General features: G+C 47.6%; 1 protein-coding gene across 1 annotated transcript in view; it reads left to right on the plus strand.

The window, feature by feature from the left end:
• Window positions 1-5,826, plus strand: part of LOC141268638 (avidin-like) — a 30,739-nt gene extending 24,913 nt beyond the window's left edge. Inside the window, exons 2-3 of the mRNA XM_073680345.1 lie at window positions 5,301-5,511; window positions 5,702-5,826. Coding sequence (XP_073536446.1) covers window positions 5,301-5,511; window positions 5,702-5,826 — 336 coding nt within the window. The remainder of the gene's footprint in view (window positions 1-5,300; window positions 5,512-5,701) is intronic.
• The last annotated feature ends 20,485 nt before the right edge of the window (window positions 5,827-26,311 follow it).

Here is a 26,311-nt window from a genome sequence, read left to right on the forward strand (position 1 = left end):
CTGGGCCCAGCCGGAGCCACAGCTCCCTGTCAGCCCTCCTGGCTGAACTCTCCCTCTCCACTCTCTAACCCTGCCTCAGCCCCAGGTTTATACAGGGGAAGTTCTTCCCCTCCCAGGACTGGGCAGGAGGTGTGGCATGCATAGGATTCCTGACCAAGAGACCTCCCACCTGCTCTCAGACATAACATTGCCGTTACTGTGGAAACCAGACCCCTGGGGTGCCACATTCCCCCCTAGTGAAATTTAGTACTCCGGGACTAAACATATTTTTAGAAAAACATAACAAGGTATAAACAATAATAATACAATAAGAAAAACACATAAAGATGGTTACGGCGTGTCCGCAACCGGGTGCAGTTTTTGAAGAAAAGCAAGGTATCCATTTCACCAAAACAGGGAGACGTAACCAGGTAGGGGTCTGTCCTGCCCCGAGTCCTTAACAGTCTTTAGTCAGTCCTGGGTTACGCTCCAACTATGTACAAAGGATTCCCGGCAAATCCACCAAAGACTCCCATAAATTACTAGAAACACATAATTATTTACAGGATATGGCCGCTCTCAGTCCTCGGCCAGTGGGGATAAGGAATGGCTGCTCACAGTCCTCAGCCTGGTTTAAGATAGGGGCACATGGGGAACAATTCACTAATCCCAACGGGGACCATATTTTAATTAGCAGCAGTCCTTGTACCCTTACGGGTAACTATTTACAGCTCTTTATTCACGCTACTTCCCTTCAGTAGCTATGTCCTCTTTGTGCTCCCTCCTGAGGGTAGTCCTCAGACCCGTCCGGGTCCTCTTGGCTTTCCTCGTATTGGTAGTACTGCAGCTCCTCCTCGGTTAGCTGGGTTAGTATCTCTGCGACAGTCCTCCTCCCAGGTGGCCAGGACTTTACCTCCCTTTGGGCTGCCCCGGTTAATTGGGCCACCAGGATGCTCACTTTTTGCTCCTCTGTGAGGGGGTACACCTGGAAGAGGCTATCCAGCTTTTCTCTAAAGTCATGCAGGGTATGTGACTCCCCTGAGTACTGGGGTAGCCAGGCTGCCCCCGGGATATAGGGCATGGTGAAAGGCATGACCGCAACAGCGGTGGCGCTGGCGGGGGTTGAAGCGGTGAAGCTCTCCTCCGTATCCGACATCCTTCTCCCCCCTAGTGGACCGTGGCCTACCTTGCGATGATCCTCTTCCGTAGGCCGCGGCTCCGCAGTGGATCGTCAGGGTTGAGGACCTTCCGTCGCGCTCCTGTGACGTCGGCGTCTGCTGGGCTCCTTCCAGGACCTTACGCAACGTCCGGACGTGAGGCGGGGCTTCAGTTCTCGCGCGCTTTCGGAGTCCACGCCCCTCTTCTTCCCGCGCGGCGTCTTCAAGATGGCGTCCAAAGGCGGGAAAACTCCACGGATGGCGGGAAGAAGGCAGAAGATGGCGCCGGATGGCGGGAAAACTTTGCGGATGGCGGGAAGAAGGTAGAAGATGGCGCCGGATGGCGGGAATCTTCACCACTGGTAAGTTTGAACAGTCTTTTTCAGGCACGCAGTACCCGGTGGTTGCGGGCACGAGATCCTGCCGACTACGCCAAAAGTTGACGCGCCCCTGGGCCTGTGTCGCGCTGCGTTGCGCACGCGGGAGCTTACCCGGAGCCGGATCTCTTGAGGGTTGTAGTCTCGTGGCGGTGACCCGGTCTGTGCCCAGGGAGTCAGACTAACTGGCGGTATATTAGCAGTAGATGTAGGACGACTACGCCACCCGTTGAATGCAGCTATGGAGCTGCCGCTGCAGGGCAGACCGCTGAGGCCGGTGGTAGGATAGTGCAGCGTAGATGGTATAACCCCCAACGGGAGGGGTATGGCCTCAGGGCAGCAGACGTGGATGATGGGGGTAGCAGGAACCACTCAGAGACGATGCGGTGTAGTTCAGGGTCTTTACTGGTGACAAAGATAGACCCTCCCGGAGTACTGGCTAGCGGTCGGGGCCTGGTCAGTCCTTGAGCAGATGGGATCTCCCCTGGCCAGGCGGAGTTGTAGGCCTCCCAAACTAACGATACTCTTCTGGCTACCTTGCTAGAAGCAAGTATAAGTAGCCCACGTCCCTGAGTGTACCGTGTGGTGCTCACCCGTATGGCCGGTGACTCGGGGCCTTCTAGTAGCTTCCGCTCCACGACGGCGGTGCTGGTCCCATGCGTGTGACCATGCCTTCGGGTTTCTTGGCCAGAGGACCTGAAATCCCCTGCCTGACGGATTCTGCTGCTGGGTAGGAGTTAGTCCCCACAGCCTCGGACTCCGGGTCCGGTAAGAAATCTTCTCAGTCAGGGCGAGCTCTGCAGCTGCCAGCCCCTGACTCTTTGTAACACTGCTCCCACAGAGCTCCTGTTGTTTCTTCCTATGCTGCTTCTCTTCTCTACTTCTGGCATGGCCCAGGAGCTGGGCCCAGCCGGAGCCACAGCTCCCTGTCAGCCCTCCTGGCTGAGCTCTCCCTCTCCACTCTCTAACCCTGCCTCAGCCCCAGGTTTATACAGGGGAAGTTCTTCCCCTCCCAGGACTGGGCAGGAGGTGTGGCATGCATAGGATTCCTGACCAAGAGACCTCCCACCTGCTCTCAGACATAACATTGCCGTTACTGTGGAAACCAGACCCCTGGGGTGCCACACTAGTCCTATCTGACACAGACTTGTCAGCCAGAGCTTCCTGCTGCACCCCCCTCTGAAATCTACACCAAGACAGGTACCTAGCCAATACTATACAGCCAGCCAATAGTGACCACTGACCACTCCGTCTATAATAATACAACTACCACCTTAGCTTACAGAAGCCGACCCTCTGGCATAGCCTGAGCGTCCTGCTGCAGCCAGAGCCTCGTATTGCATCCACCTAACGGGTACTACTATCAGAAACCCTAACTATCCTGAGACATCCCTGAGACCTCTCTGGACCACCCCTGCAAACCTACCTGGCAGGTAACTCTAGGCACCTAGTGTGCCAACCCTGTTACTACTGTGCTAACCTTGATATTAGTCCCCACTACTGCTACTATTATTAATTTTTCTCCCAGAACCGCTCTGGACAAGCATCCAGATCCTCCTGGTGCATCTACTTAAAATAGGACAAAACCAAAATCTGTAACACCTACCACGGAGCCTACCTTCTAACTACTGGACCCTCACAGGTACCCCCTATAGCTTACCTACAGGTAGCCAATTATCCTCCATCGCTCCTACAACTGGGCATTATCCCACTTGACTCTCCTAGACTAATCTCTGTAAAGAGCCATACAGAACCACTATCCAAGCAAGACACCGTTTACATCATCCACCACCTGCTGATTGCCACACCAATAGCAGGTAAGTCGCAAACCAATATACAGTTCGGCCAACATCTTAACACCGAACACTCAATCCCACAACCTTAATTACCTTTTCCCGTAGATACTACCAAAGGTGAGCGTCTACCTACTGCAAGGACGACATCACCACTGGACCTACAGCCTGCTGATTGCCTTATCAATAGCAGGTAACTCCATTGGAATATCACTGACCACTGGTCACCCACTCACCCACCCCCAAAAAAACCTAACCAGCTTGTCTTCATCCCAGGTACCACTACCTTTAACCTCACTCCGCCTACCACAAGGAGCCACCAATCAAGTATAGCGGATCTACGAACCTCTGTCTCCTAAAGTCAACCACTCATATTGAGCACCTTGACAACCTGAGAAGCAAGACACTATCCAACTATCCATTTACTTATTTTTTATTTATTATTTATTAATACCTTTTTATCCATTGTGTGTATTTAGCTTGGTGATACTTAACACCAATATTGAGCTTGGTGATACTAAACACCAATTTTTAAACTACTCCCTTATTTTACGCGCAATTTTATATTGCTATGGGATATGTATTCCACTATTTGAGTGTCAATGACGGAGGGACCGCCCAAATGTCTAAGTAACAGCTGTCCCTCCAAAACGCATGTTACAGAGCCACCTGAAGCCTCTCAGGTCAAAGGTCAACATACCTACTAGTACGTTCTAGATGTGCTTTTAAAGTGCTGGGGAATAGCGAACTAATAATGATGTACGGCAGAGGGACCTGCAAAATGTATAAGTCAGGGCCCTCCCAATTGTAAAAGGTGAAAAAAAGCCACAACAGTATGTGAGAACAAAGGCTTAAAGGGATATTTTTGGGTTTCTCTGGTTTATTAGCCTTATATACAAGTGATTGTGCAGGAACAACTGTTTCTTAACCTTTTTGGCCTGTTAAATGCAATTTAGGTTAGGTTTGGTAGTTGTTCTTGTGTGTCTGTAAAAGTGGCATAATACTGCAACAAACTTATTCCCAGAAACCATATGTGAGTCAGAAATTAATGCAGGAACATTCTCCAGGCTCTTCCCATTCTATTTCATCACTTTCCCATCCATTTCAACCTTTTCCTCAGGCCCCCAGACCCCTTTGTAGGGTCCAGCAGAAAATTACTCGCATTTCCTATTGACTTACAGTGTACTCGCTATTCGGAACGAATACGTGATTATTACAAAGTACTCGTTACGAGTATAGCGATTACGAATATTACGGTACTCGCTCATCACTAGTTACCAGTGCTCACCAAAGCAGCTCTGCTGAGAATATCAGACCCAATGCCTGGACGAGAGCTGCAAATCTATTGGCGCATGTTTGCAATCACTTAAGAAGAAAGAAGTAAACTTAGTAAAGTAAACGGTTTCAGCAATGAAATGTTAGTTTTACTTTAATTCTGTATCAATTTCTCACAATTTTCATGATTTGTGCTGGCAATCATCCAACATTTACTATCAGGGAATAAAAATCTGTTCTGGCCATGGGATAAACCTTTTTCAAGATTTGGTGTAAATCTGACCATACACATGTCTTAGCCGAACACTGGTTCAATCGACCGCTATTTCTCATGATTCCCCTATGCACATGAACGCATGGCCAAGTGCTTGTTTGTTTCCATTTGGGAGAAAGCTGCTGCCAAAACAGCTATGGCAGTGGCTTATTTCATTGAGAACAAATGTGTCGGGTGTTTCCACACCAATTCAAACACCATGTGTCAGGGGATAGTCAGACAATGCCTTAAATCAGTGAGGTGAGGTGTATATGGGGGCCTTAACTTTAAGGAGCTATGCACCTGTATCTTCATCACATGACCAGGACAAATTATAATCGCAGCTGCGTCACTGCTGCCCCGTCTGGTCTTACCATGTAGTCTGATGAGAAGGTATTTATTTTTTATAGTTTGTCTTGATACTAAGACTTCATCAATAATATTATTATTTCTCTCTATTGTGTAGTCTGCGCAGTGCAATCTGCAGGGTCAGTGGATGAGTGACCTGGGCTCTAGGATGACCCTATCTGTTGTCACTGGCAGTGGACTATTTACAGGATCCTACGAAACAGCTGTATCAACTACTAATAATACCACTGTGGAATCCCCTCTTATTGGATTTCAGCAACTAAATGATTCTCCTACATTCGGCTTTACCGTGAAGTGGGCATTTACAAGTAAGGTATTTTCTCTCTTGATCTCTAAATTAAATATTGTATGCAATGTATGCAAGCCATGTATGATCATCCATCAACATTTATAGAGATTTCTTCTAACATAGCATAATACTAAAATATTGTATCAAAACAGTAGAAAAATTTAATATTCAGTGATATATGAAAGATACTTATGTTTTTCTTTCTGTAGCTTTCATCTCCGTGTACACTGGTCAGTGTTTCCTCAGTAATACAGGAAAGCCTATTCTACAAACCAATTGGCTGCTAAGATCACAAAGTGATGGTATTAAAGGTAACTGGAGGAAAACAAGGTAAACTAATATATATATATATATGTATATATATATATGTATATATATATACATGGTATGTTTAACTTTCTGATCTATAGCCAATGCATTTCTCTAATCAACACTTTTCTCCATAATACACCTTGCACTCCGCCTATACACACTGTTTATCCGCCTTCCTAATATCATCTTTCCAATAAGTGTCATGCACTTGAACGATGCCACTCTACTGTGTGTGTGGAATTACTATGGCTCTCGAGTACAAGGCCACATGGTCTTCCCTAGAAGCTGTGCTAGACACGTAGGTTCAGATTCATCAAGACGGCCTTGATGAGGGAGTGTGTTGGAGTCCGATGCTCCTGATTCATTAAGAGGCACATGTATTTTAATCAAGAGTAGAGATGAGCGGTGTTCGACTAGAACTGTTCGCCAATCTCAAATTCGAGCTGTTTTGGGCGGTGTTCGAGTTGTTCGACGAACCCGAACGATTTGCAAAAAATTCGGCTGTTCGAGGTTATGTTCGATAACTGTTCGTGCACCAAAAGCGTGTCCTGCATGTCTGGCGCTATTTAGAGCACCAATCATGCAGGGATTGTCTGCCACTCACTGTAATGCCACAGCCATGGTGGTTGTGGCATTACAGTGATTGCCCAAATCGATGGGAACAGTGCCAACAGTGAAACATGAAAAGCCGGCAATTCAGCAGCGGCATACACCGGTACCCGACAATTTAGAACCGAAAGAATAGAGCTTCACACATAGATTAGATAGATAGAAACATGTCAGCCACATATATATGAAGTACAGTGACAGTGTTGCTTACTGTACTTGTCATTTAGTGTAAAGGATTTATCCAAAAAAATAATAGTGTTTTCATGCACTGTCTCTTTAAAAAGCCGGCCGGCAATTCAGCAGCGGTACCCGACAATTTGGAATAGAAAGAATAGAGAATCACACATAGATTAGATAGATAGAAACATGTCAGTCACATATATATGAAGTACAGTGACAGTGTTGCTTACTGTACTTGTCATTTAGTGTAAAGGATTTATTAAAAAAAATAATAGTGTTTTCATGCACTGTCTCTTTAGAAAAGCCGGCCGGCATTTCAGCATCTGTACCCGACAATTTAGAATAGAAGGAATAGAGCATCACACATAGATTAGATAGATAGAAACATGTCAGTCACATATATATGAAGTACAGTGACAGTGTTGATTACTGTACTTGTCATTTAGTGTTAAAATAAAGGATTTATTTAAAAAAAAATTGGCGTGGGGTTCCCCGTAATTTTAGGCTCTAGCGGATGTTAAGCAGACAGCTGGGGCAGATGTTTGAAGCCTGGAAAGGAGGTAATACCCACGGAGCTTCCCAGGCTACTAATATCAGCCCCCAGCTGAATACCTAGCCTTTACTAGCTATTAAAATGGGGGACCACCCCCCAAAAAAATGACGTGGGGTCCCCCCTATTTTAATAGCTAGCAAAGGCTAGGCAGACAGCTGGGGGCTGATATTAATAGCCCAGGAAGGATGCCATGGATATTGGCCCCCTCCCAGGCTAGAAAGACCAGCCGTCAGCCGCCCCAGAAATGGCGCATTCATAGGATGCGCCAATTCTGGCACTTAGCCTCGCTCTTCCCACTGCCCTGTAGCGGTGGCAGTGGGGTAATAGGGCTGGGGTTGATGTCAGCTTATAATGCCAGCTGACATCAAGCCCAGGTTAGTAATGGAGAGGCGTCTATAAGACACCCCCATTACTAACCCCATAGTCAAAGTTAAAAGAAAACACAAACACCCAGAATAAAGTCCTTTAATTGAAATAAAGACACAATCCTTTATTGTTCTAAATTAAACCATACTTACCACCACGCCCATTCCAGCTGAAGCCAACGATCTCCTGCAATAAAAGTAAAATAATAAAGCAACATCATCCTTACCTTTCCATGATTCCCACGACAGCTTCAGCTCTGCTACATCGAGATGACAGGCTGGACCGCAGCAGAACGCTGCCATCCAGCCTGTCATCCCGCAGACACTGAGAAGCGCAGGCATGCTTGCGCTCCTCAGTGTCTCGCTGTGACGGCATCCAGATGAGCCGAGGTCATGTCCAATGAACTCGGCTCACCTCATGCACGTCACTGACAGCGTGGGAGAATTCTCCTGCACTCAGCGCTTCAGCGTGAGAATTCTCCCACGCTGTCAGTGACGTACATGAGGTCAGCTGAGTTCAATGGACATGAATGAGCTCACCTCATGCACGTCACTGACAGCGTGGGAAAATTCTCACGTTGAAGCGCTGAGTGCAGGAGAATTTTCCCACGCTGTCAGTGACGTGCATGAGGTGAGCTCATTCATGTCCATTGAACTCAGCTGACCTCATGTATGTCACTGACAGCGTGGGAGAATTCTCACGCTGAAGCGCTGAGTGCAGGAGAATTCTCCCAAGCTGTCAGTGACGTGCATGAGGTGAGCCGAGTTCATTGGACATGAACTCGGCTCATCTTTATGCCGTCACAGAGAGACACTGAGGAGTGCAAGCATGCCTGCGCTTCTCAGTGTCTGCGGGATGACAGGCTGGATGGCAGCGTTCTCCTGCGGTCCAGCCTGTCATCTCGATGTAGCAGAGCTGAAGCTGTCGTGGGATCCATGGAAAGGTAAGGATGATGTTGCTTTATTATTTTTCTTTTATTGCAGGAGATCGTTGGCTTCAGCTGGAATGGGCGTGATGGTAAGTATGGTTTAATTTAGAACAATAAAGAATTGTGTGTTTATTTCAATTAAAGGACTTTTTTCTGGGTGTTGTGTTTTTTTTTTTTAATACTTTACTAGAAATTCATAGTGGTCATGTCTAATATTGGCGTGACCCCATGAATTTCGGGCTTAGGGCCAGCTGATAATGCCAAGCTGGCCCTAACCCCTTTATTACCCAGTGAGCCACCGCACCAGGGCCCTGGATGAGTTGGGTACAGCGCCAGAAGATGGCGCTTCTATGAACGCGCCATTTTCCGGGGTGGCTGCGGACTGCAATTTGCAGCTGGGGTGACCCAGAAAGCTTGGGCCTCCCTGCGCTGCAGATTCCAGCCCCCAGCTGCCTAGTTGTACCTGGCTGGACACAAAAATAGGGCGAAGCCCCACGTATTTTTTTTTTAATTATTTCATGAAATTCATGAAATAATTAAGGAAAAAAGGGCTTCCCTATATTGTTGTGTCCAGCCAGGTACAAATAGGCAGCTGGTGGTTGGGGGCAGCCCGTTCCTGCCTGCTGTACCTGGCTGGACACAAATATAGTGCGAAGCCCCACGTCAATTTTTTTTTTAATTATTTCATGAAACTAGATGGTGGCCCGATTCTAAAGCATCGGGTATTCTAGAATATGTATGCGGCAGACCCGGCGCAATCAGCAGAGCGGTGTTTAAATTTGGCGCCAAAATCGCTGACTGGTCGCGGCCAGCAACCGCGACCAATCAGCAAAGCGGTGTTGAAATTTGGCGACTATATCACTGATTGGTCACGGCCGGCGGTCGCGACTAATCAGCAGAGCGGGGTTTAAATTTTGCGCCAATAATGCTGATAGGTTGTGGTCGCGACCAATCAGCAAAGCGGTGTTTAAATTTGGCGCCAATAATGGTGATTGGTCACGACCTCGACCATTCAGCAGAGCGGTGTTTAAATTTGGCGGCAACAATGTTGATTAGTCGCGGCCGGCGGTCGCGACCAATCAGCAGAGCGGGGTTTAAATTTGTCGCCAATAATGCTGATTGGTCGCAATCGCCGGCCGCGACCAATCAGCAGAGCGGTGTTTAAATTTGGCGTCAAAATCGCTGATTGGTCGCGGAAGGCAACTGTGACCAATCAGCCGAGCAGGGTTTAAATTTGGCGCCAATACTACTGATTGGTCGCGGACGGCGACCGCGATCAATCAGCAGAGCGGGGTTTAAATTTGGCGCCAATCTCGCTGATTGGTCGTGGCTGGAGTCCGCGACCAATCAGCAGAGCGTTGTTTAAATTTGGCGCCAATCTCACTGATTGGACGCGTCTGGCGTCCGCGACCAATCAGCAGAGCGTTGTTTAAATTTGGCGCCAAGCTCGCTGATTGGTCGCGGCCGCTATTTAAATGTGGCGCCCAAATCGGTGATTGGTCGCGGGCAGTTTCCGCGACCAATCAGCAGAGCGGTATTTAACTTTAGCGCCAAGATCACTGATTGGTCGGGTGCGGAGAGCGCGACCAATCAGCTAATCGTATTGGTGAGGACCGGGGAGCGCCGCTGCCTGGTCGGATACTTCCGTTGCGAGAAGCCGGGAGATGAGCGACTGCTCGCAGCAGAAGTATCCCGACCCGCAGCGCCGCTCCCCGGTCCTCCCTTGACACCCTAGCCGCTGATGTCCCCACAGTATCTGCATGGTGTTACAAAGATCCGGACATTTGTGTTAAAAATCGCTGATTGGTCGCTGGCGCTGCCCGCGACCAATCACCGATTTGGGCGCCAAATTTAAATATCGGCCGCAACCAATCACCAATCTTGGCTCCACATTTAAACTCCGCTGTGCTGATTGGTCGCCGACGCTGGGCGCGACCAATCACCGATTTTGGCGCCACATTTAAATAGCGTCCGCGACCAATCAGTACAGCGGTGTTTAAATGTGGAGCCAAGATGGGTGATTGGTCGCGGAGGATATTTAAATTTGGCGCCCAAATCTGTGATTGGTCGCGGCTGATATTTAAATTTGGCGCCCAAATCGGTGATTGGTCGCGGGCAGCGCCAGCGACCAATCAGCGATTTTTAACACAAATGTCCGGATCTTTGTAACACCATGCAGATACTGTGGGGACATCAGCGGCTAGGGTGTCAAGGGAGGACCGGGGAGCGGCGCTGCGGGTCGGGATACTTCTGCTGTGAGCAGACGCTCATGTCCCGGGTTCTCGCAGCGGAAGTATCCGCACAGGCAGCGCCGCTGACATCCATGCGGCTAGGGTGTCAAGGGAGGATCGGGGAGCGGCGCTGACATCCAATTGGTCGCAGCCGCTATTTAAATGTGCCGCACAAATCGGTGATTGGTCGCCGTCTTGACCGCGACCAATCACTGATCTTGCCGCCAAAGTTAAACACTACTGTGCTGATTGGTCGCGGACGCTGCCCGCGTCCAATCACAGATTTGTGCGCCAAATTTAAATATCGGCCGCGACCAATCACCGATCTTGGATCCACATTTAAACAACGCTGTGCTGATTGGTCGCGGCCGATATTTAAATGTGGCGCCCAAATCGGTGATTGGTCGCGGACGCTGCCCGCGACCAATCACCGATTTGTGCGCCAAATTTAAATATCAGCCTCATGCACGTCACTGACAGCTCCTGCACTCAGCGCTTCAGCGTGAGAATTCTCCCACGCTGTCAGTGACGTGCATGAGGTGAGCCGAGTTCATTGTCGGCTCATCTGGATGCCGTCACAGCGAGACACTGAGGAGCGCAAGCATGCCTGCGCTTCTCAGTCTCTGCGGCATGGCAAGCTGGATGGCAGCGTTCTGCTGCGGTCCAGCCTGTCATCTCGATGTAGCAGAGCTGGAGCTGTCCTGGGAACCATGGAAAGGTAAGGATGATGTTGGCATTATAAGCTGACATCAACCCCAGCCCTATTACCCCCTGCCACCGCTACAGGGCAGTGGGAAGAGCGAGGCTAAGTGCCATCCTATGGATGCGCCATTTCTGGGGCGGCTGACGGCTGGTGTTTCTAGCCTGGGAGGGGGCCAATATTCATGGCTCCCTTCCTGAGCTATTAATATCAGCCCCCAGCTGTCTGCCTAGCCTTTGCTAGCTATTAAAATAGGGGGGACCCCACGTCATTTTTTGGGGGGGGGTCCCCCATTTTAATAGTCAGTAAAGGCTAGGTATTCCGCTGGGGGCTGATATTAGTAGCCTGGGAAGCTCCGTGGGTATTACCCCCTTCCCAGGCTTCAAACATCTGCCCCAGCTGTCTGCTTAACCTCCGCTAGAGACTAAAATTAAGGGGAACCCCACGCCAATTTTTTTTTTAATAAATTCTTTATTTTAACACTAAATGACAAGTACAGTAACCAACACTGTCGCTGTACTTCTTATATATGTGACTGACATGTTTCTATCTATCTAATCTATGTGTGATGCTCTATCTTTCTGTTATAAATTGTCGGGTACAGATGCTGAATTGCCGGCCGGCTTTTTTAAAGAGACGGTGCATGAAAACACTAATATTTTTTTTAATAAATCCTTTACACTAAATGACAAGTACAGTAAGCAACACTGTCACTGTACTTCATATATATGTGACTGACATGTTTCTATCTATCTAATCTATGTGTGATTCTTTATTCTTTCTATTCTAAATTGTCGGGTACTGAATTGCCGGCCGGCTTTTTTAAAGAGATGGTGCATGAAAACACTATTATTTTTTTTAATAAATCCTTTACACTAAATGACAAGTACAGTAACCAACACTATCACTGTACTTATTATATATGTGATTGGCATGTTTATATCTATCTATGTGTGAAGCTCTATTCTTTCTGTTATAAATTGTCGGGTACCGCTGCTGAATTGCCGGCCGGCTTTTTTAAAGAGACGGTGCATGAAAACACTATTATTTTTTTTAATAAATCCTTTACACTAAATGACAAGTACAGTAACCAACACTATCACTGTACTTATTATATATGTGATTGGCATATTTATATCTATCTATGTGTGAAGCTCTATTCTTTCTGTTATAAATTGTCGGGTACCGCTGCTGAATTGCCAGCCGGCTTTTTTAAAGAGACGGTGCACGAAAACAGTATTATTTTTTTTAATAAATCCTTTACACTAAATGACAAGTACAGTAAGCAACACTGTCACTGTACTTCATATATATGTGACTGACATGTTTCTATCTATCTAATCTATGTGTGATGCTCTATTCCTTCTTGTCTAAATTGTCGGGTACCGGTGTATGCCGCTGCTGAATTGCCGGCCGGCTTTTTTAAAGAGAGTGTCTTCTGAGCAGTTTGTCAGCTTTTGGACACCTTTGAAGGTGTTTTCTATGTGTTTCTATGTGTTTTTGTTTGCCTGCCATTGGTTTTAACGGTGTTCGACGGTGTTCTAAGGTGTTCGACGAACAGTTCGACGAACAGTTCCTCGAACATCCCGGTGTTCGACGAACCGAACCCGAACACTACGGGGGTGGCTCAACACTAATCAAGAGTGGGCAATTAATTTTACCGAGGGGCCACATGAGAGACTGTGACTGTTGTGGAGGCCGAACCAATAGGCTGAAATTAATTCTGCTCAATATTAATATAAATATATTAATTATAATTACATTTATTTATAATAATATTAATTGTATCACTTAACCCTAGAACGCATGACCATAAAAATCTACTTTTTCACATACCTGGGGCCTTTTAGGCCCGTGTGCAAATAACATGGAATAACTCAAACAAAAATGACAAACAACTATATACCTGAGGAATACCTAGAGTTTCAAAATTCTAACTAAAGTAATCTTACAGAAAATAGAAAACAATTAACAGGGCGGGCCTGCGAGGCCCCAGGTATGCGTTCTAGGGTTAATATTGAGCAGAATTAAGCATGCTGACATCCCCTTATATACCATATCAGCCCACACACAGCCTCTATATACCGTATCAGCCCACAATCCCTGTATGCCATAAGATCCCTCACATAGCCATTCTATATACAAAGTGATCCCCCACATGGCCTCCTATATACAGCATGATCTCCACATCACCTCCCTATACATAGTATGAGTTCCACATAGTCTCCCTATATACAGCGTGTGCCCCACATAGCCTCCTACACCTCTATTCAAGTATGCTAATAATGTGCCTGAGGCACTCTGAGAGTGGCTGAGCAGTTCAGTATACCTTCCTACCTACTTGTTTTGCATCTATTTCCACCCTCTGACTCCTGTAAAGCCAAAGCTGTCAGTCAAATTGTGAGGAGAAATAGATGGAAAATAAGTAGGTAGGAAGGTGCAGTGAACTGCTTGAACATGCCCAGGGTGGACTGAGCGCCTCTTAATGAGTTCAGCACATCTTACCCCACCATGGCCCTTCATTAAGTCTGGCATGTACAGCTCCAGTCTTAATGAATCAGCCCATAAAGGTCCCCTCCAAATGACTGTGTTTGGTTTGAAAAGTCATTTTGTGCTGACAGACACCCTTTAAAGGGAACTTGACAGGTCACCCATGCCCTCCAACCCATCAGCATTAGACTATTGGTTGCTAAATACCTTGCCTAACCAGCCCTCTTTAGTGTTTAACACCAAGACCCATGTTTAAAAAAAGTCTTTATAAACTGGGCACTTCATATACTAATTAGGCATTTGACTAGTCGATGGGGCGTTGTTTTCCCAAGACAAGTCGGCCCTCACAGCATGTTATCATGTCATCATGACTCGCCCAGGGGGATATGGGGGAAACTCGGTACCCGGGCCTTTACCTTCTGTGGGATGTCACGGCAGTCGGCTCCTGGGCCCGTACCCTGGGGTCACTCTTTAAAAGGGAGTTTGTTACTTGGGGGGATGAATAACAGTCTTGTCTCGTGACGCCACTTGTGGTTCCCGGTAATGGGTACCGGCGCTGCTGCAGACCTCTGGAGCAGATGTTAGGGCAGCTGGGTTGGTGCGGCTCTCCACAGGCAGAGCACAGCTCCAGGGCAGTGTAGGTGCAGATGGTGATGCTGGGCGTTGTAGTGCAGGAGCGATAGCGTGGTGGAAATAACTGACAGAAACAGTGGGGTGCAGTCATCTGAGTTTACTCACAGTTCTTTAGGTTCCTCAGGTGCACTGAACAGGTGTCAACCTCCCATGTCGCGCTGCCTTTAACAGGCAGGGGTTCAGCACTCCCTCAAGTATCTCAAGAGCACTTAACGGGACCCCCTTTCTGTATGTTCCTTTCTTAGCCGACTTCCCGCGCTGGGTCTTCTCCCTCCTGCCCTGCGCCCCACCACACAAAGTCCCGATCAGATACCTTGAGATCCCTCTGGGCAACTTGAAGTTCCCGGACCTGACTTGGTGCCCTTTTCGGCGGCTTAGGTGAGGATGTGGCAACTGCACCTTGAAAGTGCAGAAGCCTCCGGTTTTCTAGCTGAGACCTGAAGTAACTCGGCTAGTCCAGGGACCGGTTCCCTTTTTGAGGCCTGATCCCTCTGACGCCTGGCAGATTTGGGCGTACGGGTGCCGTCCTGCACTCACCGTACCCCCTGGGATCCCTTCAGTTCCTGGAGCCTTCCTCCCTAGCTCCCACTCCTCTCTCGGTCCTGGGCATGACAGGCCGAGCCTGCCTCCTGAGCAGAGCTCCTGCAGAGCCCCTGCTCCTCTCACTTCTCCTCCTCTCTTACTGACTGACTGACTTCTCTAAGATGGCTCCCTATATATATGTATCTTCTACAAGTGCTCCCCTGGTCTGCGTCCTCCACCCACACTCACTACTTGGTTCCCCCTCACTTTTGGTTCCCCCCACTCCAGCCAGGGACGGGGCAGCAAAAGAAGTGCATAATGCCCTTCCAGCCGGCCTGGAGTAGTGTAGTGTTGAGTGCAGGTGTTAGGGTCCCGGGCAGTACTCCATCCTTACCTGAGAGAAGGAGATGCCACACCTCTGGGTGAGGTGCAGTACCTCTGTGGCGACTGAACCCTCAGGGGCGCCACAATCACCAGCTATCTGCAAACCTCAAGCATGCACGGGACTTAATTTGCCCACAATACTGCTCTTATGAAGTTGGGTGTATTCTTCCCAGGCTTCAGAGGTGCATATCCTAAAGTGTATTGTTCACCTCTGAAGCCAGGTAGCGTACACCCAGTCTTAGAGGAGCAATGAGAGAAAAGGTGCGAGCGTGCGCAGGCTTTGCAGAGGGCTGGCGATGGACACCACCGGGACAGATGCCATATGGAGTCCAAAGTGTCTCCATCTGCCTCATTATGGTGGGTGATTCCATCTGGGGTTTCATCTGAAACTTATTTTTAATTTGCATGGAAACCTAAACGTAAGTGTTCAGCGTACAACACAAGATTGTGATCTCAGCCTTATATTGAAAGCGATCAAAAATATTATGTACCCCAAAATGTTAGCAATAAAAATCTTAATATATCCTGCACGAAACCAACTCACACTCAGGTACGTCATCTGTCACTGGAAATATAGGGGGTTCTCACGTTACTGGTAGAACAACGACTCTGGAAAAGCGACAGCTCCCAGCTCCTCAAATAAAACCCAGTGATTGCTGCGCTCAGGACTGGCCTTGGGCAAAATTGCCTTTAGTGCCCCCTACTTCATTGTTTTTTCTACTCAGTTTGCCCAGGACACCTGCATATCTTTTATACCCTAAGAAAATTGATTAAAGCTTTCTTCATACATAAGCTCCTAATAATTAAGACTGGAATTTTGTACATTTTGTATGCCAGTTTTAAAGGGGTTGTCCACTACTTAGACAACTCCTTCTCACGTGCTAGAAAACCAGCCAATACTCACTTGTGGTGCCAGCGCTGTTCCAGAGATGACGGCACCTGTTCTCCTGTGGCTTACATGATGTTCTTATGACCCCTGGCTGCAGCCGGCTCTGACATCCACTGATGCCTCGTCAAGTTCCGGCTGCAGCTCCATGCTGTGCTCCATGGTGAGTAATGTGCTGTGGGTGAGGTTACCCCACGCGTCACACCCAGCATCCACCACGAGCTTTCCCTCTCCTAATTCATTGGAAAAGCATGCAGAGGATGCTGGGTGTGACGCGTGGGGTAACTCCACCCACAGCCCAGCATCCACCGCGGGAACTACGTCACTGATGTCACGCCTCACTTGACGTGACATCAGCGGAAGAAAGAGCCAGCTGCCACTGGGGGTCACGTGATACCTGTGAGTGGCCAGCAATAGTGCCGCTCACAGGCAATAAAGACTACCAAAGGTAATTACAAAAAGTCTTATAATTACAGGATAAATACATTGGGGCAATCATAAAAAGTAGTGAACATCTTCTTTAAGAAAGAGTTTCAGACACGCTGTCTATTTGCATGGCAAGACACATAGCCCAAGTAAATTGGGAGCATTAATTTACTATATATCAATTTCCAAGTGACTGTACGTTTACATAATTTCTTAGGAAAAGGTCTAATGATCAATCTTCTTTATTGTAAATTTTTCTTTCTGACTCGCCCCCTGGGCCGTGGCGTACCCGGAGCCGGGCCTTCTGGTGTACGGTGCTGATGGGGGTAGTAGTGGCAACCCGGTCCCATGGCTCAGGGCGGTCAGACCAATGTTGTGGCAGTCTATTTATAGATTTCTGAATGTACGACTACGCCACCCGTGGATTGCCGTCAGAGATAACCGCCGCTGCGAGGCAGACCGCTGAGGCTGGTGTTGGTGTGCAGCACAGGGTAGGATAACTCTCCACGGTAAGAGTGTAGCCTCAGGGCAGTGTAAGTGGATGCTGGGGGTGATGGTGCAGGCGCAGCAGAAATCACACAGAGTCCAATGATGCAGTCCAGGGTCTTTTACTCATAGTTGTTATCCAAGTCACTTCTGTCAGCAAGGACTGCCCGAGCCGTGCTACGTCCACCAGGTGAGGAGCTCGGTCAACCCCCAGGCAATTCAGGAGTATGGCACAGGACCCCCTTCTGTCCTTTCTCTGGCCTCTCGTGCCCCACCAGTGTCCTGACCTCTGTCCGGCTACCGCGGACCGTGTCGGGTAAGCGTTGGCCTTCACTTCCCGCTATCCTATATGGTGCCTTCCTAGCAGGTTTAGCGGGGGGTCGCACCAATAAATGGTCACAACCTCCGGTTCTTGGCTGAGGGTAGATTCGCCTCCACCAACTTAGGGATCCGGTACCTTTCCACAGCCTGACCCTTCCACCCGGTATAATGGGGTATGCAACGGTTGCTGACCGTTCTGCACTCTTAGGGTCCCTTCTGCCTTCTTGTTTCTGGAGCCCTTCCACTCCTCTGTCTCTTCTCCTTCCTTCCTTCTCCTTCTCCTCTTCTCATCTCTGGCCCTGGCCTTCTATCTAGGCCTGCCTCGTGGAGCTGAGCTCAGCCTGAGCCTCTGCTCCCTGTCAGCTCTCTCTCCCTTCAGCTCTGACTGAACTACCATGCGACTTAAGATGGCTCCCACCTTTTATCTGCTTCACTGTGCCTGAGTTCAGGTGACCTGCACCCAATGAGCTCCTTCCTGTGCTCCAGAAACCACCCCTTTCTGCTCCTACACCACTGGGTTCTCTCCCCCCTCCCCACTCCAGTCATGGACATGGTCAGTTGTGCCCGCAGCTGGGAGCACCGTCGAGCTGTCCCCCGGAAATGGGGTGTGTGTGTGTGTACAACTAACTGAGCCCTGGTCCACACTCCATCCTTACCTGGGAGTGGAATATCACACCTCTGGATGAGGTGCAATTCCCCTGTAGCAACTGAGCCCTCGGGGCGCTACATTTCCATCCACCCTGTTTTTGCTACTCGAGAAGGACCATGCCTAGCAGGCAGTGGACTAGTGAGACCCCCTAGTGGTCTGGAGTTTTCAACCAGTTTTTGGGTGGATGGAAAGAAAAATTTACAACTGATAATAATAAAAAAAAATTCACTTTTCACTGATGGGACTTGAACCCAAAACTCTATGTCTAGAAGCCAGTGTACTTACCATTGAGGTATACACTTGGTTGAAGAAACCTAGGCGTTCTATTTGGTTATGTGATTTTCAGTGCAAACCTGTCTGAAACTCATTGTGACTTTCACACATACCTCCTCCAAGTCAAATTCAAATGATGTGTGACTTTGATATGTGAGTCTGATATCTGACTTTCTTCAAACATCAGAATCACAATGACTTTTAGACAACGTGTGTATTTTCATGGTTGATCTCATAAGTAGTGTTGAGCCACCCCCGTAGTGTTCGAGTTCGAGTTCGGTTCGTCGAACACCCGTATGTTCGCCGAACTGTTCGTCGAACACCCTCGAACACCGTTAAAACCAATGGCAGGCAAACAAAAACACATAGAAACACATAGAAAACACCTTCAAAGGTGTCCAAAAGCTGACAAACTGCTCAGAAGACACAACTAACACATGGAAAAGTGACAAGTACATATAGTCATGCGAAAAGAAAAGAGGCGGAGGAGTAAAAGGAGGGGGAGACACAGATATAGGCATGTCATGCCCTTCTAAAACCAAAAAAGTGCGAAGCCAACACGGCCAGTCTGTTCCTGCCCGTGCTACCTCCGTGTCGCCGGCTTTGTGCCAGAGCCGCGGTGGACCCTGACGGCCAGCCGCCCTTTCCCAATACTGGTGCCTGTCTGCTGGTGGGTCGAGCGAGCCCCCCTGCGGTGGAGGCAGGTCTAATCATTTTAATTTAAATTGTATCTCTAATTTGAATGAGTACACTTTAAATCCTTTTACAAGGAGCTGTTGGAGGGCAATTCTCATGCCAGCAGCCGCGTAATTCCAGCTCCAATGGCGTCAACTAAAGCTGCTGCAGTTAAAAAGCTTTTATAAGGATCGAGCTTGGCTGTCCACCGCAAGGCATCCCACCGCCAGTCCCAGCCCCCATGCTTTGGGGTGCCTCCCCGATGCTCTTCACTGAGTGTCCCGGGGGCCCGAACCATTTCCTTTGAAAAAATTAAGTGTCCAAACTACAGGTGGTGTAGCTTGCTTAACAGCTGGGATAATGCGCTGACTAGCAGACACTGCTACTAGGCACAAAGTATTTCCTGGGCTAGATGCAGTTAAAAATTTGTAATTAGATACTCTCGTTGGATGCTGAGAAAGCATTCCATAGAGTCTCCTGGCACGCCATATATTATTCTTTTAAAAAGCTTGGGGTAGGGGTCTAGGGGACCCTTTTATAGCCAAAATCACGGCCCTGTATCGCAATACGTCACCTAGGCTGAAGATAAATGGAACATTTTCATCACCTTTCATAATCACCAATGGGACAAGGCAGGGATGTCCTCTGTCCCCTCTCTTATACATCCTAGTGACAGAGCACCTGCTCTCATCAATTCGCCATAACCCCAATATTAGGTGGATTGAGGTGGGAGGCACCGAGTACAAGTGCTCTGCATTTGCTGATGATGTCCTAGTATATATCACTCAATCACATATATCCATCCCTGCTGTTATGGCTGAAATAGATCACTGTGTTACATGGTCAAATTTTAAAATCAATGCAGCGAAGTCTGAGGCCCTCGATGTCTCCCTTCCCAAATCCATACAGGATTCCATCCAGTCCAACTTTCCCTTTGCCTAGCCCTCACAGGGTATCAAATACTTAGGAATTCGTATTCATAGAGACCTCTCCCGTCTATGTTATCTTAATTTTGGGCCCTTTATTGAACAACTCCATACAGACCACGGTTGGCAAGTTAGAACTGTAAGATTCACTACGTGAACCACTGGTGTTTTGTGGAAAAGCACATGTACACTGTGTTCCAAATTATTATGCAAAAAGTATTTAGGAGTGATAAGGTAAGAATTTTTTTGTTTGTCAGTTAAACTCATTGATGGTGATGTGTGTCAGGGCTCTTTATATCACTGTAAGCAATTGCAGACACCTGTGCTAATTAGTTTGGCAGGTGTGTCCAATGAAAGGCAAGACTACTTAAGAAGGCTGTCCCACATTATTAAGCAGCCTACATTTTGTGCCAAAATGGGAAAGAAAAAGGATGTGTCGGCTGCTGAGAAGCAACAAATTGTGGAGTGTTTAGGTCAAGGCATGAGTACAATCAACATTGCCAAGACTCTTCATCCTGATCATCGCACAATCAAGAAGTATGTAGCTGATTCACAGTACACACATGTGCGTGCGTGTTGATAAGGGAAAATTGAGGACTCTTTCCTACAGGCAATTACGTCAGGTTAAAAGGGCAGCGGCAAAAAAGCCTTGTCATAGCAGCAGACAAGTTTTTGAAGCTGCTGGTGCCTCCAACGTCCCCCGAACAACAAGATGCAGAGTCCTTCAGAGGTTTGCAGCTGTGCGTAAGCCATCCTGTCGACCTCCTCTATCCACTGCACATGAGCAGAAATGGCTCCAGTGGGCCAAACAATACATGAAGACTGACTTCAAAACTGTTTTGTTCACCGTTGAGTGCCGTGCAATGCTCGATGGTCCAGATGGATGGAGTGGAGGATGGCTGGTTGATGGACACCCCATGCAAACACGGCTACAGCGCCAACAAGGAGGAGGTGGAGTAATGTTTTGGGCTGGAATCATGGGGAGAGAGATTGTCGGCCCCTTTAGGATCCCCGAAGGGGTAAAGATGAACTCCATAATGTATGTGGAGTTTCTCAAACAGCACTTCCTGCCATGGTTCAAGAAGAAGAACCGTGTATTCCCCAGCAAGATCATTTTGATGCATGATAATGCACCGTCTCATGCTGCACATAACACATCTGCATCTCTGGCTGATATGGGCATAAAAGGGGACAAACTTATGGTGTGACCCCCATGCTCCCCTGACCTCAACCCCATTGAGAACCTCTGGAGCATCATCAAAAGGAGTGTCTATGATGGCAGGAGGCAGTTCAAATCTAAGCAACAGCTCTGGGAGGGTATTCTGTCCTCATGCAAAACAATTGAAGCAGAAACCATCCAAAACCTGACAAACTCAATGGACGAGAGAGTTCAGAAGCTCCTTTCGAACAAGGGGTCCTATGTGCAAATGTAACATCACCTAGAATAAAGTTTTGAGTTGAAAACTGTTTGATTTCAGTTTCCAATAACCTGCTAATGCTTATAATTTCAAAAATGACCATTTTTTTGTTCTTTATTAAAATGAAAAGGTTGATCGAAGAGTGTGGGGGATCTAAGAGTGTGGCAACCCAGTAGTCAGGATTACTTCGAATAATGACACTCATGTGTCTTGCGCATCTAGGAGCCCCAAAATTATTTTCCGGGCTAGATGCAGCTAAAAATTATTATTAATTTGAAAGTTGGTGGAGCTTAGTATAGATGACCTAATAGAATCAGTACTGCAACCTGCTACAAAGCCAAATTATTTTCCAGCCAAGATACAGATGAACATGATTAGTAATTTTAAATCTGGTGGAGTTTAGTATAGATGGCCTAATAGAATCAGTACTGCACACTGCTACAAGGCCCAAATTATTTTCCAGCCAAGATACAGATAAACATGATTAGTAATTTTAAATCTGGTGGAGTTTAGTATAGATGGCCTAATAGAATCAGTACTGCACACTGCTACAAGGCCCAAATTATTTTTGAGCCAAGATACAGAGAAACATGATTAGTAATTTGAAAGCTTAAAACGGTTGGTGAGGTGATTTTAACAAATCATCAAGCTTTTACTCGCCCCAGGATGACACAGGGGTAGAAAAGTCATTTCGGATCCATGATTTGTTCATCTTTATGAACGTGAGTCTGTCTACATTATCAGTGGAGAGTCGCGTGCGCTTATCTGTCAGCACACCACCAGCAGCGCTGAACACACATTCAGACAGAACGCTGGCTGCGGGGCATGACAAGATCTCCAAGGTGTAAGTGGCGAGCTCCGGCCATTTATCCAGATTGGAAGCCCAAAAAGAGCAAGGGTCCAGTGACACAGTCATGGCTTCAATGTTTACTTGGAGATACTCCTGTACCATCGGCTCTAGGCGTTGACTAGTGTTGAGCCACCCCCGTAGTGTTCGGGTTCGGTTCGGTTCGTCGAACACCGGGATGTTCGAGGAACTGTTCGTGGAACTGTTCGTCGAACACCTTAGAACACCGTCGAACACCGTTAAAACCAATGGCAGGCAAACAAAAACACATAGGAACACATAGAAAACACCTTCAAAGGTGTCCAAAAGCTGACAAACTGCTCAGAAGACGCTTTCTTTAAAAAAGCCGGCCGGCAATTCAGCAGCGGCATACACCGGTACCCGACAATTTAGACATGAAGGAATAGAGCATCACACATAGATTAGATAGATAGACACATGTCAGTCACATATATATGAAGTACAGTGACAGTGTTGCTTACTGTACTTGTCATTTAGTGTAAAGGATTTATTAAAAAATATAATAGTGTTTTCGTGCACCGTCTCTTTAAAAAAGCCGGCCGGCAATTCAGCAGCGGTATCCGACAATTTATAACAGACAGAATACAGCTTCACACATAGATTAGATAGATAGAAACATGTCAGTCACATATATATGAAGTACTGTGACAGTGTTGCTTACTGTACTTGTCATTTACTGCAAAGGATTTATTAAAAAAAATAATAGTGTTTTCATGCACCGTCTCTTTAAAAAAGCCGGCCGGCAATTCAGCATCTGTACCCGACAATTTATAACAGACAGAATAGAGCTTCACACATAGATTAGATAGATAGAAACATGTCAGTCACATATATAATAAGTACAGTGACAGTGTTGGTTACTGTACTTGTCATTTAGTATTAAAATAAAGGATTTATTATTAAAAAAAATTGGCGTGGGGTTCCCCGTACTTTTAGTCTCTAGCGGAGGTTAAGCAGACAGCTGGGGCAGATGTTTGAAGCCTGTGAAGGGGGTAATACCTACGGAGCTTCCCAGGCTACTAATATCAGCCCCCAGCTGAATACCTAGCCTTTACTAGCTATTAAAATGGAGGACCCCCCCAAAAAAATGACGTGGGGTCCCCCTAATTTAATAGCTAGCAAAGGCTAGGCAGACAGCTGGGGGCTGATATTAATAGCCCAGGAAGGGAGCCATGAATATTGGCCCCCTCCCAGGCTAGAAACACCAGCCCTCAGCCGCTCCTGAAATGGCGCATCCATAGGATGCGCCAATTCTGGCACTTAGCCTCGCTCTTCCACGCTGCCCTGGTGCGGTGGCAGGGGGTAATAGGGTTGGGGTTGATGTCAGCTTATAATGCCAGCTGACATCAAGCCCAGGTTAGTAATGGAGAGGCGTCTATAAGACACCCCCATTACTAACCCCATAGTCAAAGTTAAAAAAAAAACACAAACACCCAGAATAAAGTCCTTTAATTGAAATAAAGAAACAATTCTTTATTGTTCTAAATTAAACCATACTTACCATCACGCTCATTCCAGCTGAAGCCAACGATCTCCTGCAATAAAAGAAAAATAATAAAGCAACCTCATCCTTACCTTTCCATGGTTCCCAGGACAGCCCAAGCTCTGCTACATCGAGATGACAGGCTGGACCGCAGCAGAACGCTGCCATCCAGCTTGCCATGCCGCACACACTGAGAAGCGCAGGCATGCTTGCGCTCCTCAGTGTCTGACTGTGACGGCATCCAGATGAGCCGACAATGAACTCGGCTCACCTCATGTACGTCACTGACAGCGTGGGAAAATTCTCCTGCACTCAGCGCTTCAGCGTGAGAATTTTCCCACGCTGTCAGTGACGTGCATGAGGTGAGCCGAGTTCATTGGACATGACCTCGGCTCATCTGGATGCCGTCACAGCCAGACACTGAGTAGCGCAAGCATGCCTGCGCTTCTCAGTGTCTGCGGGATGACAGGCTGGATGGCAGCGTTCTGCTGCGGTCCAGCCTGTCATCTCGATGTAGCAGAGCTGAAGCTGTCGTGGGAGCCATGGAAAGGTAAGTATGATGTTGCTTTATTATTTTACTTTTATTGCAGGAGATCATTGGCTTCAGCTGGAATGGGCGTGTCGGTAAGTATGGTTTAATTTAGAACAATAAAGAATTGTGTGTTTATTTCAATTAAAGGACTTTTTTCTGGGTGTTTGTGTTTTTTTTAAATACTTTACTAGAAATTCATGGTGGTCATGTCTAATATTGGCGTGACCCCATGAATTTCGGGCTTAGGGCCAGCTGATAATGCCAAGCTGGCCTTAACCCCTTTATTACCCAGTGAGCCACCGCACCAGGGCCCTGGATGAGTTGGGTACAGCGCCAGAAGATGGCGCTTCTATGAACGCGCCATTTTCCGGGGCGGCTGCGGACTGCAATTTGCAGCGGGTGGGGCCCAGAAAGCTTGGGCCTCCCTGCGCTGCAGATTCCAGCCCCAAGCTGCCTAGTTGTACCTGGCTGGACACAAAAATAGGGCGAAGCTCCACGTATTTTTTTTTTAAATTCATGAAATTCATGGAATAATTAAGAAAAAAAGGGCTTCCCTATATTGTTGTGTCCGGCTAGGTACAAATAGGCAGCTGGTGGTTGGGAGCAGCCCGTTCCTGCCTGCTGTACCTGACTGGACACAAATATAGGGCGAAGCCCCACATCAATTTTTTTTTCATTATTTCATGAATTTCCTGAAATAATTAAAAAAAAATTGACGTGGGGCTTCGCCCTATATTTGTGTCCAGTCAGGTACAGCAGGCAGGAACGGGCTGCCCCCAACCACCAGCTGCCTATTTGTACCTGGCCAGACACAACAATATAGGGAAGCCCTTTTTTAAAAAAATTATTTCATGAAATAATTAAAAAAAAATTGACGTGGGGCTTCGCACTATATTTGTGTCCAGCCAGGTACAGCAGGCAGGAACGGGCTGCTCCCAACCACCAGCTGCCTATTTGTACCTAGCCGGACACAACAATATAGGGAAGCCCTTTTTTTCTTAATTATTCCATGAATTTCATGAATTTAAAAAAAAAATACGTGGAGCTTCGCCCTATTTTTGTGCCCAGCCAGGTACAACTAGGCAGCTGGGGGCTGGAATCTGCAGCGCAGGGAGGCCCAAGCTTTCTGGACCCCACCCGCTGCATATTGCAGTCCGCAGCCGCCCCAGAAAATGGCCCGTTCATAGAAGCGCCATCTTCTGGCGCTGTACCCAACTCATCCAGGGCCCTGGTGCGGTGGCTCACTGGGTAATAAAGGGGTTAAGGCCAGCTTGGCATTATCAGCTGGCCCTAAGCCCGAAATTCATGGGGTCACGCCAATATTAGACATGACCACCATGAATTTCTAGTAAAGTATTTAAAAAAACACAACACCCAGAATAAAGTCCTTTAATTGAAATAAACACACAATTCTTTATTGTTCTAAATTAAACCATACTTACCATCACGCCCATTCCAGCTGAAGCCAATGTCTTCTGCAATAAAAGTAAAATAATAAAGCAACCTCATCCTTACCTTTCCATGGTTCCCACGACAGCTTCAGCTCTGCTACATCGAGATGACAGGCTGGACCGCAGCAGAACGCTGCCATCCAGCCTGTCATCCCGCGGACACTCAGAAGCGCAGGCATGCTTGCGCTCCTCAGTGTCTCGCTGTGACGGCATAAAGATGAGACAAGCTCATGTCCAATGAACTCGGCGCACCTCATGCACATCACTGACAGCGTGGGAGAATTCTCCTGCACTCAGCACTTCAGCGTGAAAATTCTCCCACGCTGTCAGTGACGTACATGAGGTCAGCTGAGTTCATTGGACATGAATGAGCTCACCTCATGCACGTCACTGACAGCGTGGGAAAATTCTCACGCTGAAGCGCTGAGTGCAGGAGAATTTTCCCACGCTGTCAGTGACGTGCATGAGGTGAGCTCATTCATGTCCAATGATCTCAGCTCACCTCATGCACGTCACT

This window comes from Phyllobates terribilis, unplaced genomic scaffold (genome assembly GCF_046119375.1).
Source record: "Phyllobates terribilis strain yellow unplaced genomic scaffold, ASM4611937v1 Scaffold_1__5_contigs__length_1240528914, whole genome shotgun sequence".
Lineage (NCBI taxonomy): Eukaryota > Metazoa > Chordata > Amphibia > Anura > Dendrobatidae > Phyllobates > Phyllobates terribilis.